The 17467-nt window shown below is 43.5% G+C and overlaps 1 protein-coding gene across 1 annotated transcript; it reads left to right on the top strand.

Moving 5' to 3' along the window:
* The first annotated feature begins 479 nt into the window (after window positions 1–479).
* On the top strand, window positions 480–17460 carry LOC100370354 (uncharacterized). Its single transcript, XM_006815057.3, has 6 exons — window positions 480–678; window positions 3959–4100; window positions 13210–13332; window positions 13974–14108; window positions 14729–14857; window positions 17200–17460. Exons 1-6 carry the CDS (start codon window positions 545–547, stop codon window positions 17425–17427), a joined length of 891 nt encoding a protein of 296 aa, XP_006815120.3. The 5' UTR covers window positions 480–544; the 3' UTR covers window positions 17428–17460.
* Window positions 17461–17467: the final 7 nt, after the last annotated feature.

Raw genomic sequence — 17467 nt, forward strand, 5'->3', positions numbered from 1 at the left:
GGACCTACAGGACTCAAAAGTAAACGTGTCGCTCTCCATGACCAACTTCTACAAAGTACCGAAAAATCTAATTGTTGAAAACATCACTGCCGGTAAGTTGAAGATTATGAACTGGAACTCGAAGGCCTCAAAACACATTCTGTGCCCAGGAATATAACGGCACACGGCGTTTGAATCAGTCACAGTACCGACCGTTACATCGCGAGTCATCGAATAGTAGCACCGCAAACCAAGGGTCATTCAATAACCAAACACTCCCTTGCTCCCTTGCTCTGTCCGACTGTGTGCGACCCGAGTCCACGTCGCGAGCTCAGTTTCTATTTACGAAATACCAAATATATTGATACTAATGGGCCCGGCAACGTTAAATTATAATGTGCCACAACGCCATTGAACAATCAATACGTCACTTCCTGAGTCCTATTCGTGAGGTCGTATCTGTGAGGTTCTATTCGTGAGGTATATAGCGTGCGCATACATCAATTGGAGACGGTCAAAAGCCCATCAGAATTGAAGGGAGACCTCAACGTTTGGACGATTACCCATGACGCTTAGCACAAACAAAATGGCTGCGCCCATTGACAAGTGCAATTTTGTGAATGAAGTCACGCATACCGTCAGTAGAAAAAGGAAAAGAAAAAAACGTTCTAATCACAAACCAGTCACACTGTCACCCACGTGAGTACTCGGGCCACAGTTGTTTGTTTATGGGTCTGGATTACCATTGCAGTTTAAGGCCTGCGAGGGTTATTAGATGTATAGTGCACCGGTGACTCCTTCTGGTGTAGCCCTGCGTACAGTGCTGTGTGTACGGGGACGCGTTCGGTTGATAGATGTCCCCACCACAGCCCTGCGAACTTCCATAGACAAAGTCCGGGACTTTGAAAAATATAACTTTTTTAATGAAATAACATGCCCAGCTACCAAAAATGATGATCGATTACCAGATATATCCAGAACTCCCAGTTCGGAGTCCAATTGTGGATGAAATCGGCTACTTTGCCCTAAAAACTAACGCATTCTCTCGCGTGAATGAAATTAAAAATGGCGGCGTTTGGTGAATAATTCCTCCGGTACCTACGCGTTTACAATTTGTCCGTCTTTACTAGTCGACTGGGAAACTACTTATTTTTAACTTGCGCACCAATTACGGTGCGCTCCCGGACTTTGTCTATGGAGGTACGCAGGGCTGTGGTGGGGACATCTATCAACCGAACGCGTCCCCGTACACACAGCACTGTACGCAGGGCTACTTCTGGTGCAGAACATTTTTTTCGCAGGTTCATGTCTCTGGATCAAAATTACAATGGATAACAAAAGTTAGATTAACATTGTAAACAACATAAACAATAGTGTCCCATGATTCTTTAGTGCAATCCCTGGGTTTGGCAGGTTTCCCTTTAAGTTACTCTTTCCGTTAGCAGTGTTCTCCCAGACTCCATGTCAAGCATCACGGCCAATTTGCATAACAATGAATCTAATTTGCATAATTTTTATTTGCATAATAATCAGTTTTTCTCAACAAATATTGTCAATCTACAATTATTAATTAAAGACAAGATATTTTTATATCTGATAAATTTTATATCATTTTACTGCATTGTATTTTTTGTTTTTGTATCAAGTCAAATAAAGTTTGAAATGGAACATCATAAAAAGGACAAAAAAATTGAAAAACTTGTGCTATAGCCAGTCAGTGAATATACTGTTATCCATGGATGTAACTGGTTCATCGTTGTGTATAAGTTTTAGTGCCCATGTCACTGTCGGTTCATATAAACGTCGGGGAAAACATTTTTTGGTTAAATATATAAAGTCGGCAAGATATCGAAATATGTTGAAATTAATAAATCAATAATTAAAAAATAATTCTACAATGGCAGTTCGGCGATTTTTCATTGCAATATACCTTATGAGTACAACGCTACGATCACCGTAACATTGTCAGCTGACGGCATTGCGTTGGACGGGTATTCACCGCTGCTATTGCGATCATCGGTATCTGACTTTTTGGTGTGAAATACACAAATTGTTTATTAAAACGATTCATTGACGATTATCATAAGCATTACATCTAAATTGCCAACGAGATGTTGTTTTTAAACATCGCGGAAAATCATGCATTCTGCGCCGCCATCTTTGTTACCTCGATCAGAACCCCTGATAGCCCAGCATGCATAGGTCACAATGTTGCAACGTGCATTATGTCGCCTTAGGGCGGCGTTTTTCTGTACTAAGGTACCCTATGAATGGGGTATTTCCAGAGGTCAGAGTTTGTTTTGTCTCATCCCGTCTCGTCTGCTGTTGAATTATTCATACTTTTCTTTCCAATGCGACTTAATTTCACTTGTTCTTTTTTTAATTTTGGAGTAAATAATGTCATCAGCGATTGAGTGATAACAAATCAGAGTGCAGCAAATCGGGGTTGATCTTCCCGACGTACGCCGTGACTTGTTTTGTCACATTGTTGCCGTTGCGTGCAATGGGCAAATTATTGCTATTCTAGTTATTTTTTTTTTGATTTGGAGGCTCTGCACCTTTGAAAGACTTCGCAACATATTGCAGACTTCCGTTTTTATCACCGTCTTTGTATGGCTAACAAAAGCGGGATTACCTTTCGATCAATACATGTTATTGTTTTAAATACGTGCAAGACGAGACTGACAAAATATAAGCATCACGGCTGAGTGACCAAGCGTCACGGACAAAGGGCAAGCATCACGACCGAGTGTCCAAGCGTCACGGTACCGTGTCGCTTCAGAGGCCTGGGGAGAACACTGCGTTAGGATTAGGGGTTAGGTACAAAAGGAACTCTTTTCGTTTTGAGTTTATTCTTAACGGAAAAATGCAAAAAACTAAATATGGTTGAGATGTACGTGTAAGCATATATACATGTACACTATGTTTCACAGCTGTGGTTCATAGCACTCTTTGGTCTACGTCATTATTCTCATTTGGTGTGCACTGCTGCTGATATGATTAAGTCAGATAAATGAAAGGAGGCTACAAATCAGTTGTTTATCATACTAGTGAGCTGATTGAGAGTATGAAAGAAATCTATATACCCTAAGAGTTTCACAATGGTGCACTTCCGGCTTCACAAATTAGCGGAAGTGAGACATTCATGATGAAAAATGTTCAGAAATGTCTGACAACAGACTGAAAATAATTTAACTTTTAATGGTGTTCCTAGTCATTTTGAACAGCGCCATCATGAATCTTGCTCAACTGACGCTTGAAATAAGTCAATGCTCTCTTTTTATATGCTTTGACGTTCTATGGATGAGTCAGTTTTATTTTCAGTAAATCAATAAACTGCTTGGTTGTGCTCACTCATCAGAGGCATTGCCTGCTACATATTATAGTTGCCATATTACCTTATATTTCAAAGTCAATTAATAGATTCATGATTTAATTGTTAGTAATTTTTCACACCAATCTCTGCAATTTGCAATTTGTTGACTGGCAGCCAGGAACAAACATGAATTCATTTTTTAAAGATGAATTTTCATAATTATGAAAACATTGTATGATGGAATATTAAAATGCACAATAATAAGATATGTAACTATGTATATACAAGGTCTACATTATATTTTCCCCATCAGCGCTTAAATTTTGGTTTATGGATTATCTTTCTAAAGAATATTGATAAATTGGATGTCTCCTGGAAAAAGTTCCTTTAGAAAAACACCTCCATCCATAATCTAAACCCTAACCTTGGCACTCCAACCCCTCCAAATAATTATGCATGCTCTGAGGAGGGACATGTACAATTAAAATAGAGGAGGGGCAGGGTTGGATTAGAGTTATGAGTGAAAGGGGGTCTGAAAATTCAAACATGCACTGTGCAATGGCTGTAGCGCTTTGAGACAAATTTGAACGGTATTTTTACCCATTCATCTTTGAGCATGGTCATCTTATCTCAAACTATACATAATTAATTTTTTTCGTACAGGAAAAGGTTGAAGAAGGACAGGGTGCTGATTAATCAAGTACACACACTAAACAAAGAATTAGAAAAAATTAACTCTAACTCAACTCTTGATGAGAAAGCAAAGAAGAAGAAATCTAAAATAATACACAAGAAAATTGACGAGGTACATAATTATTATTCTTCATTTCATTTTTGTTTTTCCCTGCAGGTATATGCTCATGCCAGTCATTTGTGTCTGGTACTCAAAATACCTGCCAAGAACAAAAAGTTGCCAACCAACATTATTCTATTGATTTTATTTATACACGTACATTGCAGGGTTCTCCACGGTTTGAAAATTGAACAGGGCGCGCCAATGTGAAGTGGGCGTGGCACATTTGTAACGTGCATCATTGGCAAGGATGTTGAAAAATGGAAACCAAAAAATCTATTAATCTACATAGTATTACATATGCATAATATATATTTATTATTACAAAATGAATAGGAATTTTGAAGAGCTATTATTAAGTAAACGTCAGCACGTACAATCAGCTGATTTTAGCTGCACGATTCCTCAAGCGGCGACATCAGTTGTTTACAAGTAATGATCGCGTCCAGAAAAAAACGTAACAAGTTTGTTAATTTATTTTCCCAAATAGATACATACATGCTTTATTTAATTATTAGCAAAAATTTATATTTATGATTTATATTTATTTGGACGAAGCAAAATAAAATATATGTCGCACAAACGTTCGTAATTGGTTCATTAAAAAACTTGCATGAATGGCACCAAAAACCAACGTGATCAAACGAAATAAAATGTACACAATAGAAGATTTTCGATCTGCAGTTAACAGTTACTATCAAAAATAATAGTATTAGGTATAAAAAAACAAAATACATATTTAAAAGAATAATTTTCATTCGAATCGAAAGTTTGTTGATGTCTGCTTCGTTGAAAACAGCTATGACCCGGTAACAGTTTATTTTACTGTGTGCACCCTGATACTATGTAACGATGCTTTTGATTGGCCAAAGCCACGCATTGACGCAAAAAACAACCAATCAAAATATTTGTTCCAAAAGAACACAAGTAAATTTATTTCTTCCACTTATGATGCGAGTTGAAAGCATGGCCGTTTCACCGGGGTTTTTAAATCGTGATTTAAAGAAAATTCAACTTTAAATAGTGACATTTAAATGTAAACATTTACATGTTCAAGCAAGCATTCGTGTGGACTTCTTGGTGATCAGCAATGTCTGTGATGGTACGTCGGCTGCGCTGGTCGTTTACCGATCATGCAAGTGCATAGCTGCCCGGTTGCTGCCTTTGTTCCACTCGGCGATGACGATGTTGCCGCTACCTCGTCACGGCGTGAACTTGGTTTTAACCATAGACCTTATGTTTAACGAATGGTTTTACCGATAACGATTTTATATATTTGACGTCACCCTGGCAGTAAAAATATGGGTACGGTAATGCACTTTTCTGGGCCACATGTTCATTTTTAATCGTGTTGAAAAAACTTGTAACTTTTTGTTTGGTGGTGTTATCACATCACGGTGACCTGCTACGATAACAAACCGGAATTTTCACAGTTGCACCTTAAAACAATGAACCAGTTACCCTGAGCACGATGAATCATCATCGGAAGACAATGAGTGTTGGCCTGTTTTGTAAACAAATCTTTGTATGGGACCATGCAGGGCGCACAGGAAATATAACAGGGCGCTGACAATTTAAACAGGGCGCCAATTTCAGATAACAGGGCGCGGCGCCCTGTAAAAACCCCTCGTGGAGAACCCTGCATTGTTAACATGCGTTTAGAGAGATGTCGTCTAATGGTCCATTTTTCTATTGTTCTTGTCATTTTAACACACACAATAACACAATGAGAACATTAACAGAACTTAAATGAAACAGACATGGCTATTCACTACGTTCAATTACCCACCATAGACTCCGGTCAGTCAAAATGACTATTTTGAACTGTAGGCATTAATCAGCGATTCTGCCGGTGACGGAGAGATAGAATCTAGGTCAGGGGAAGCCCCATGACCTCAAGATTCTTTTACCCCTTACGTCACGAACCCACGTGACCGAGGCCACATGGCAACGCCATAGGCAGCCGTCCATCACTCTTAATTTCTCTCCGCCTCGAGTGGAGATGAAATCTAGCGAGCTCTGCTGGATCGCCTGCTTTTTTTCCTGTCCGGATTTATAGCTTGGGTTGTTGCCGCTGCTCGGCATCCGACATGGTAGCTGGTAGGATAAGTTTTCCTTGTCTTTTTTTTACCCTTGTGTCGTTTTCCCCTTTGTGTGTAGTATTTTTCACAGCAAAGAAATCAAAATCCGGCGCCACTACGTAGTCACATGTTGATTTCATGGCGGCACCTTTTACAACTAATTCGTCTCCCTCATGCATGTCGTCTTTTATTTTTAATGTATTTAGCAATATATCGATGTAATGACAGCTCCAAGGCTCGCTACCTTTTTCTTCCGGTCTCCTCGTCTTTCGAGCCGACCGTACAGTGGTTTATTCAGAATTTACCAGCATAGAACCCGCATCCGAGATACTTTGTCGTGGCTACGTGTGGGTTTCGGGGTTTTTTGCGTGAAAGCGTGTTTTTTTTTTTCACTAGAGTTCTGAGGCCTGAGATTTTCTTTCAGAGCCATCAAAATCGCTGACACTGACCGCGTCACAGCAAGGTCGCGCGTCCAGTAAACAAATCAGTTAAAGTGAGTTGCGTGTTTTGCATGAGTGGAAAGTCCTCGCGCTCGACTACCGGTACTTCATGTACCGGGACGTCGAGTAAGAGGCCCGACGGCGGAGGTACCGATATTTTCTCGGTCTCCCCCGCTGATTGGAGGGCATCCTCACAGTCTGTTTTTTCAGGCGGTGTTTTTACCCGATTTTACCGGCTGCAGCGAGGCTGTGCCCCTGGAGGCTTTCCTCCTATGGGGCCCGTTGCGGGTCTCTTCGTGGACCCTTCCTCGCACGGCGCCGAGTTTGCCTCCGAGTTGAGGGCTTTGGTCGAAGGACTGTCGGGGCAATTGCGTTCCTGGCAGGCCGGGTAGATCAGATGCAGTCGGAGCGAGCTGTCTCCACTGTGTCCCCTCGGTGGGCAAGCAGGAAGAGACACGAAAGCATGTTTGCATTCAAACACGTCTCTTCCGGGGAACCCCCGTTCCCAGGCACGGCTCTCCCACTATTTTGGGGGGTGGCTGAGAGGCCCAGACTAATTGCCCCGGTCCTTCTCTGGATCCTCGGGCACTGAATGCCAATGGGGTGCTGGCAGCCAAGTCTCCGATCTCGGGGCAGGGCTTTCAGGGCAGGGCACACGTTGACCCCCCCTACTTTCAGCCAGCTAGGGTTCGTCACGCGGTAACGGTACAATGGTAACGAGTTTTTCCTTGTGTCCGGTCCCCGCTGTGGGTTTTGACTCCTTTCTTACCGACCCCCGGGCGTCCCCAGAGGGAACCGACCCTGTCATGAGACGCACAGTCGAACACGCTCCCTCTCACATATTAAAGTGAAAGGAGATGCAGTTCGCTCGCGTCGGATACAGCCAGTACTCCGGGCGTTCCCTCAGAGTCATCCATCTGTATGACTCGGTGAGCCACGCTTTTGGGGTGAGGCGGAGTATCATCGATCCCAGTGATACGATGTATATACCCCCACCCTTGATCCTAAAGCAACCACCTAAGGCTGCTTCAACGCTTATGGGATCACGGGCGTCGGGATCCAAAGCAACCCTGTCGGCAAATCTCTCCCTGTCCGCCTGAGTGCGGAGTGGGGCGCAGAGCATGCAAACGGTGTTGATGGGCGGTGTTGGTCAGCCGTGGAGGAGGTAATGCTTAAGGCCCCCCAGTGGGGATAACATAAGGCAACACTTCCCACTGGACCAAACGCTACCCGGTCGGTGTGGTTTCGGGATCAGACCCCATAGCGTGGGATGAGACCAAAACGCCCCCAACCGGATTCCAAGGCTCCTTCCCCAGACCCCGGTACCACGAATTTGGCAAACCGGGCAAAGGGGGATAGCCGCGTTCCATGGGTGTCCTTTCCAATTGAAGACGACCCATCTAGCCCTGAGGGCAGAGTTGCTTGAGCACATTATGCGTGACCAGCACTCTGGAGACCTTGGAGGCAGAACGCACCAGCCTCCTAGACCAGGCGACATTTTTACTGGTGGGCCACCGCACATCTACATGCGACACCCCCTAGTGTCGCCTGGCTCTCTTGGCCAGGGCCAATACCGTGCTACGAGACGCGGCCTTAGACGCACGTGTTTTCGCTGACAAGCTGAGCCGGGGTACGTCCCCGCCTCAGTGACGCAGACTTGACTCCCTCCACCCTCTTTGTTCAGGGAATGGTGGGTACAGTCTCGGAGCTTCGGAGTGCAATGAACTGGAGGGTTCAGTTTGAATCCGCTAGCCAGTTGGTCCTACCATGGGCAATCGGAGGGCACCCCAAGCACAGAAAACACCCACAGAAAACAGCCAGGAGGCAAGTGCTTATACCCTTCCATGGGAGGGGAGGGTAGTGGCGCGCCCCCAGGGAGGTAAGAGCCAGGTGGTGGCTCCTCACCCTCCCTGGGCGGATGTCTACCTGGCAGCAGGGGAGGCATGTTTGACGCTCACCTCTGCAACCGGGGGGGACAGGCACGTGTTCGGTGAATGGCCAGGTCACAACTTAGTGACTACTTCAGGCCTTGGGGACTCACCTCATGGGGGAAGGAAGCACACACACCCCCTCGCAACTGCCGAACATGTGGCCACATATCCCTGTCAACACAGATTGCGCCGGTGTAGTCCGGTTTGGAGACAACGGGTGACCGATCTCTGGACCTTTCCAGGTGGTAACATCAGTTTACGGGATACCGCTGAAATCTCCTTTTCCCCCCGTCAGTGTCTCCCCTGTTGGGCACTGCCAGGGGACTCCCGCAAGGCGGAAGCAATCAGACAGGAAGTAGCAGTTTGCTGGGGAAAGACGCCATACACAGGGTACATCAGCCGGAGCTAAGGCCAGGTTTCTACCCAAATAGGTTCGTAGTACCAAATCTACAAATGGCAGGCGTCCAGTTTTGGACCTAGGCAGACTGAATCAGTACGTGCTCCTCGATCGGTTCCACATGGAGACACCATTCAGGGTTCTTCTCTCCATCCACCGTTTTGACTGGCTAGCCCCGCTAGACTTAAGCGGGGCCTACCTGCACGTACCGATGCACTTAGCGAGTTGCCATCTCCTTCGAATCGCCCAGCTGGGCCAAGTATTCGAATCTCGGGTGCCTCCCCGTTCGGGTTAGGCACAGCGCCCTACTTGTTCACCAGAGTGATGAAACAGGTAGTGCTGCTGCTTCACCAGATGTCGGTACACCTCAATCCGTACCCAGACTTCCGGTTACCAACAACCCGGGCAAGGGGTAATAGCCAAACGTGTCAGGCTAACACGGGATTTACTTCACCAGTTGGGCTCATTGGTAAATCGACAAGTCCCACCTCGAGCCAACGCGCAGTTGGTGTCCCTGGGCATGGAGTTTTGACACAGAGGTATGCTTGGCTTAGCTATTTCAGGCGTATTGCTTAGCGCTAGGCAGCCTAGCCGAATGCCTAGTCAGCGTTCCCTCTGTGTCCTTCCGCGAACTAACACGAATCATCGAAATGATGACCTCGGTTCAAAGGGTCGTTCCCCAGGCCGCACTACGCAGCCGCCCGGTATAACGCTTGTTATAGCGCCAAGCTCTCCTATGGGAACTAGATAGGCGGGTTTCGATCTCGGACCAAGTGAAGGAAGCCCTGCCCTGGTGGTCGTCACTGGCCAACCTCGGACGGGGGAGCCCCTTGGGCCTGCTCGCCGCAGGTATGACTCTGGTAACAGATACCTCCCCCTAGGGTTGGGGAGCGCATCTATTGGGCCAATAAGCCCAAGGATATGGCCCCCGCATTAGTTTCGGGACTACCATATCAATCGGCTCGAACTGAGAGCAGTGTACTTAGCACTACCACGCTTTCTACCTGTAGTTCGAGACCACAGAGTCCTGCTCCGCACAGGCAACGCAGCGGTGGTCTCCTTCAAGAAGGAGGGGGGACGCGTTTCCCATCGTTGTCAGTCCTAGCAGAGCAAAATCCTCCTTTGGTGCCTGGAATACAATGTGGAGCTAACCGCACACCACCTTCCAGGGGTGAGGAACAGTCTGGCGACGCCCTTTCAGGGCGGCTCCGTCTCCAGAACACGGAGTAGCTGATACCCCAGTGGGTAGCCTCTAGGCTGTTTCGGCCGTGGGACGGTCCAAGGTTGGACCGTTTTGCCGCACCCCGGAACGCCAAGCTCCCGACGTACGTAACACTCCTGCTGACTCCAAGAGCCTGGGCCAGGGTCACTTTGCTAGCCCCGTGGACCCACTTAGTTGTGTACGCCTTTCCTCCCTTCCCGCTAGTTCACCGGGCACCGGAGAAAAGCTTCGACAGGTGCACACCCACATATTATCATGGGTTGCACCCAATTGGCCAAGCAAGGCCTAGTTTCCACTTCTGTTGGGAAGGCTAGTCGAAGCGCCAGCAGTGCTTCCGGACTTACCGGACCTGCCGTCCGTCCAACCAGACGGCGCACTACCAACGAGCCCAGCAGGTATCACTTACACGCATAGAGGCTCTCAGTAGACCCGCACATATGAAAGCCTTATCTGAGCGGGCTGCCAACGTCCTGGCCAGGGCGAACAGGGATTCCACCTACGCGGCCTACATTTCTAGGCTGCAAGCATACACTGATTGGTGTAGCGGAAGGGAGATTGATCCATACCATCCCTTTATTGGCTAGGTAGCAGGCTCCTTCGTCCACCTGTTTGACGAAGTGGGTTTGTTCTACGTAGCGAGCGTTGGCTACAGGTCAGTCTTGTCCCCCACCACTCAGAATGTACGGGAACAAGACTAGCCGATTGTCCTATTTTTAGGAGACTATTTACTGCTTTCCAGACGCCAAGACCCCATACAAGGGAGCCGCCCAACTGGGACTCGTCGGCTGTGTTGTCTGCTCTAAGCAGACTGCCTTTTGAGCCTCTCCAATCAGCACCACTCAATTTTTTGATGTGGAAAATAGTCTTCCTACTGGCCCTCGCCTCAGGTAGGCGCCGGTCAAAGCTAGGCGCGCACTATCCTTTGCGGACGGTTGTGTCGCTTTTATGGGCGATCAAGTTGTACTAAGACACGAATCGGGTTCTCGCCAAGAACCAAATCCCAGGACACGATTCTCAACCGATCGTCATCCCCCGGCGGGCAAATATTGTCAGTCCGAAGGCTGAGTTGCTACGAGAACCGTACCAGGTTTTCTCGACGGGGAACCAAACACATGTTTTTGTGTTACGGCCCTGGCAAGCGGGATAAGCCGGTTTCCCCGACTTCCATCCCCAGGTGGATTACTGCGACTGTACTGGAGGTCTATAATACACTATCCTCCTCAACACAGACCTTGCAGAGACACCAAGTACAAGAACATGAGGTCCGTGCGATTGCTAACTCACTAGCGCTAGCGTCAGGTGCCCCCCTCAAACACATTCTGAGGGCAGGCTTCTGGAGAACGCAGAACGTCTTCATCAACTACTACCTAGGAGACACCCAATCTATTGAGCAGGGTCTCTTCAGGTTAGGCCCCGTCGTAGCCGGTCAGGCCTTGTTTGTTGACCCAGCCCGAACGACTGCAGGGGGCTCTGCGCGTAGGCGATAAGTCAGTCTCTGCATTTTTGCGGGCAGATTGTCTGTTCCACTAGCACTTCCTGGAAGCTCCCAGGTTTCGCTTCTGTCGACCTACGCCCTCATGCGAACTGTTTCGGTCCTACTTCAAGCTTATCACCCCAGAGTTCAGCTTGGGTCTAGCTTTCTCGGGCACACCGAACCCTGTCACCACAGCAGCATTGGCTTCTTGCTTCTGGGACAGCACAGGCAAGGTAAGACACAACCCTTCTTGGGTCTTAACTTAGGTCTTTTTGAGTTTGTTTTCATTCCGGACTGGGAAAAGACTTTCATCATTCCTTTTTTTTCTGTTTGCTCGGGAAAACCCGCCACCTATCGGCGTCTGACTCTGCCTACAGTTCAAAATAGTCATTTTGACTGACCGGAGTCTATGGTGGGTAATTGAACGTAGTGAATTTAGGCGAGGGTTCTTCGAACCCGCCTATTCACATAGTTCATACCCACCATAGACTCTGGGTCCCCCCCTCCCCACTCTTTCCGTCGCGTTGGTCTAAGTCCTCGAGGCGGAAAGAAAGGAACCAGAGTGATGGGCGGCTGCCTATGGCGCTGCCATGTGGCCTCGGTCACGTGGGTTCGTGACGTAAGGGGTAAAAGAATCTTGAGGTCATGGGGCTTCCCCTGACCTAGATTCTATCTCTCCGTCACCGGCAGAATCGCTGATTAATGCCTACAGTTCAAAATTGTCATTTTGACTGACCGGAGTCTATGGTGGGTATGAACTATGTGAATAGGCGGGTTCGAAGAACCCTCGCCTAAGTTCAAAAGCTTCATAAACATGTGAGTAATTAGTTGTAACAAAAAAATAAACCAGACTCGAAAATAAACCATATATCACAGGAAGGACATTGATAAATGAATAACAGGGGTAATGTTTACCATCGCAGTTTGATACTAGGATTTGTTGATGTTAAAAAAAACTTATCAGGCATGCTTTAACTTCAGTAAACTTCTTTCATGTTTTGGGCTTCATGATTTGTTCATAAAATTAAATCCAGAACCTGTGTTGAGTCTGCAATTCAATAAATCATTGTTCTTCACTATAAATGTGATTTACCAGCATTCTAGTACAAAAGAAATCAGATCAAATTATTGTTTCCACTTTGACCATAACAAACAACATGCTTCGGAAAAATTTGTCTTCTTGAGTCGGAGGCCAATGTCTCAAGATATATTTTTAGATGAGGTTCAGAAAAAAAGTGTATACTGATACATTATTAATTTTTTATCAAACTAAATTTATTTTTCATCAATTTTTCATTAAAATAAAAGTTAAATTATTGAAACAAGTGTTTCTGGTTTCTAATAAACAAGTTAAAACACAGTCTCTCTATCCCCAGTCTGGAAGCTCTGCCACATCCTCCAACCAGACAGACTTTTATCAAACTATCCAACCAACTGATAGAATTAGACATGGTAAAAATTGATTATTATTCATATCATTGAGAGCTGATATAGAAAATCCTCACATGGCTGTATCTCATGGAAGAATTGTGATAAATAATTAATTAGATATATTATATCATACTTTCTATTTCAGCTTGGCGGATTAGAAACATACCAGATCACATCAAAGTTGGGTGAATATCGTCATGGAAATACCAATACAGCTACTTGGGTGGCAAAACATCTAAAAACCTGTTACATTTGTACAGAATTAAAGGTAATTATACAACTTTTGCTGTATTACAAATCCCATAAATATCCTGACAAATCAGTTAACATTATAGCAAAGTATTGTTATAGGTTGAAGTGCTCCATTTCAACCAAGTCATACTTTCTGTGCCTCTATTGCAAATGCATGTTGGAGAAAATCAAAGCTGAATGGAAAGTTACTACATATACAGTAATCGAATAGTATTTAAACATGGACATAATGGTCAAGTTCCTATTATATAATACCAATAGGTGATTTTCCGTTCACTTGCATAATGCATGAAATGAACAGACCCAACGTCTGCCGCAAAAATCAAGCGATTTGACTTAGGATTTAAATTTCTTGATTTATATAGCTCAAAGTTGTAATGCTGATCCTTGAAGAGGGGAATATTGTGTTGGGGTACCTTTACTTCATCCAAAATAGCTATCTTCAAATTTTATAGCATATTATTAAGCGTGAAAACACCTCCTCAATACTATTGCGTTTGTTGAATCTCGTATGTCGTGTTGACGCCTCTACAATGCGATGACCTTTGTTTGCCCAGTTTTTATGTTCAATTTCACACATAATGTAGGAACTCACATTGAATGGAAAAAGAATTTAAAATCTGTCTTTTGCAAAATGATATCTGGTTTGTCTTGCAGGGTGAAAAAATTCATCTGTTGGATGTCGGTGCACTGGACTTGAATTACAAAAAATACTTTTGGATTAAATGTACTGCCATAGATCTAAATCCGCAACACAGAAAGATTATCAAAGCAGATGTCTTGCAATTTCAGGTGAGATTTCTACTTATTCTAATCTTATCTTGATGGTCGTGAAACACAAGTGATGTCTGGTTGCTATGCTACAGAGCATATGTTTCGTCTTGACTCAATGATGACATTTTTCATTTTTACTATATTTGGTGGAAGAAGGTATGATCACGTTCATTAAAAACTTAGGTGCACATTGAGCTTAAACTAATTTTAAAACTAATTTGAATGCCGATAGTAACATGTAAGTGAATTTGATAACACTGGCAGAATGAAACTGATCTGGTATGAGAACTGCAAAGAATTGAATCTCTAGCAATACCTGGCAAGTGAGCACGGCTGAACAAGTTTATTTATTTACTAAAAACTAGAACTGACGTAACCATAGAACGTGCAGGCTTGTGAACTGCAGAAATTGAGTTTTTGGTTTACATACGAATTGACCAGGATTCAAAATGGTGACATGCACGATATGTGTTTGGCCGCTGATCAAAATTAGTCTTTTGCCGTGCTCGCTATAACTTCATCTCCTGGGATACCTTGCCCATGATACTGTCTTTGCTCTGCATGTGTATGTTTGTAGTTCATATTCAATGTTTTCTCCACTGTCACAGTACAATGCATATTCTCTCTCTCCTTCACAGAGTGATGAATGTGCAGTATATGATGTCCTCGTTCTTAGTCTGGTTATCAATTTTGTAGGTGATCCACTGAAAAGGGGACGTATGTTGATAAAAGCCCAAGTTTTATTAAAACAGAAAGGATATCTTATTGTAAGTAAAACCGTGTTTTGGTCACTGATATTGACATACAAATAAAAATAAAAATAACACATTAAGTTGCTGTACATTAGTGTGTAATTGCTGAACAAATGTGCCAAGAATATAAAATACATGTATGTCAAATTGTTTTGTAGTAACTTGTCACGCTTGAAACTTGCTTTTCGACAGTTTATTACTTCCCTTTTGAAAATTGGATACATTATTTCACGTCTGTGTGCATACATTCACACTTGTATCTCAGTTATGACTGAACTAATTATGTTTGAACTTCACGTACACATCATCCATGTATATCATGTCATAAATATGCACAAGCTTTTGTTTCTGATCAAATTTAAGATAGCCAATGGTGGTCATTTTTAGCTCTTGTGAGATTATGTTGTATTGATGTGCGTCTGTTTGTCCATCTGTCCAATTTGTGATTCATGGAATTACGTTAATAAGCGTCACTGGAGCAGAAAAATCTTTCATTAGAAATGTCCTTTTATTATCTGAGAATTAATCTGCATAGTTATCAATTAATTGACACACAGAAGCACATTCAGTTCATATCTGTTAAAGCGAGAATTGACTCCCAAGCGACAATAACAACACACTCTATGAACGCAAAGGTTCATGGGTAGACGCTTGTTTGTAAACAATGACACGCTATGGACACCTGATGCATGCGTAGGTGACAACTCCCCTGCTTTAATGCACCAATATCAATCATTTCTGCAATTCCAGAGATCTTGATCGTGCATGGACAGATTTTGTCTAAAGGACGGTGGTCACTAAACCGTGTGTTGTGTGATATGGGACTCATAGTGACGTATACAACACTTGTAAAATACATTGTTTGTTTACATACAATTCCATCACGCGCTGCACGGCGACCACGGCCCTTTAACCTTGTTACATTTATTCAACATAAGTCGACTTTGATACACAGAACTTTGTTTTTCTCAGAATGGATTCGCTGAGTAGCTGACTGGACATTTTGTTTTAATAAATGCTGTTCCATATATCTGACATGACTTGGCTGATTACTGTCAGACATTACAACCACATTGTACACCATGTCACACATTCATCTCAAGCTCAAAATGGCTGATTAAATTCAGTGGAGAACTCTTTTTCATGACATGACATGACTTGTCTTGCTGAATGCGATATAATATTTTTTTAAATTATCTACTACACAATCTTGATATTTTTTAATGAGAGTGAGTGAATTAAAAAAAAAGAATTGTGCAGCAACGACCAACGACCATGATTTTCTCTCTTGTTTTGTGATCACAAATACATGTACTCAGAAGTTAAAACATTAAACTTTTCTTTAAGAAATATGGTTTGCGCTACAGTGAATACACTGTGTCACGTGGAGAAATATTAAATCACTTGTCATGTATGACTGATTATATTATCAGTGACATGTCTGTAGTTACATGTATTTGGTTGTAGTCAAAAAATAAAAGAGAGAAACCAAGAAGCAATCATCACGCCTACTTTTTTACCAACAGCAGTTTACAGGTCATTTGCGTGATTGAAAGTGTTGTAAGATGGTGTTTTTAATAGTCGAATAGTAAAAAAGCTTAACAGCGAAATTTGCCACCGGGTAATCTCTTAGACAAACATTGGCATGCCATATGCATCACCATATACACTGATTTTTTCATATTTTTATTGTCCCTTTACTGAAAAATTATTGACATACTTTTATTTACAAATTAATTAATCAATCATTATAAAGACTATGTATCTATAGAAGACAGTTCTATGATGGTTTGACTCGGGGGGGGGGGGGGGTTACTTGCAAAAGATACTGACAGGGATGAGTAGCTTGTTGTTTGAAACCCCTACCCCTTATCAGACAGAAATAAACTAAAATTGCCTACCCATTTTCAGACAAACTGTGGACATTTGACACTCCTTTCCAGACAGTAAGCATAAATGGTACCAAGGGAAAAGCAGGTGGACTTGAAAGAAAAAATGCAAAATGCAGTCATCAAGTCCTAGATGGACTCCCGGGGATGGACTGTGACGATCAAAGACAAAATCAGCTTCATTCTCCTGATTGTTGGATCACTCAAGCTCTAGAGACAGTCTTTGGAAAATATAGACCCCTTTTCAGACAGAAATAATGAAAAAAGGATATCCCTTTTCAGCCAGACAGGGTAAAATAACATACCCCTTTCCAGACAGAAGTGGTGAATTTGTGACGCCTTTTGGCGGCACATATAAATATAGCACTTCAATGTGTAGTTTGACTATCAGCAATGTACACAATGCCTAGAAAGACATGTTATCTTCTTCATCTATCTCTACTTAATTCTTAATTTTTCCATTTTCAGATTGTACTGCCATTGGCCTGCTTGGAAAACTCACGATATATCACAGCTAATATATTGTATGAAATGCTGCAGACACTGGGATTTGACATTACTAAAATTCATAATAGTAAAAAACTGGCCTACGTGATGGCTCAGAAAACACGTGATAAACAGAGTGTTAATTTTAAGAAAAGACTTGTGAGGGATGGGCCTTCTAGAAACAATTTTAGTATTGTTTTGGAGCATTAATTGGAATACAGCGGTGCAATTTTGTTTTTATAATGAGGGC

This window comes from Saccoglossus kowalevskii, chromosome 11, assembly GCF_978046115.1.
Source record: "Saccoglossus kowalevskii chromosome 11, keSacKowa6.1, whole genome shotgun sequence".
In the NCBI taxonomy this organism is placed as follows: Eukaryota; Metazoa; Hemichordata; class Enteropneusta; family Harrimaniidae; genus Saccoglossus; species Saccoglossus kowalevskii.

Coding starts and splice junctions, on each gene's coding strand:
- LOC100370354 (XM_006815057.3), top strand. CDS start 545: ATGACGCTTAGCACAAACAAAATGGCTGCGCCCATTGACAAGTGCAAT. Junction 679..3,958: donor CCAGTCACACTGTCACCCAC/GTGAGTACTCGG, acceptor TTTTTCGTACAG/GAAAAGGTTGAAGAAGGACA. Junction 14,858..17,199: donor AACAGAAAGGATATCTTATT/GTAAGTAAAACC, acceptor TTCCATTTTCAG/ATTGTACTGCCATTGGCCTG.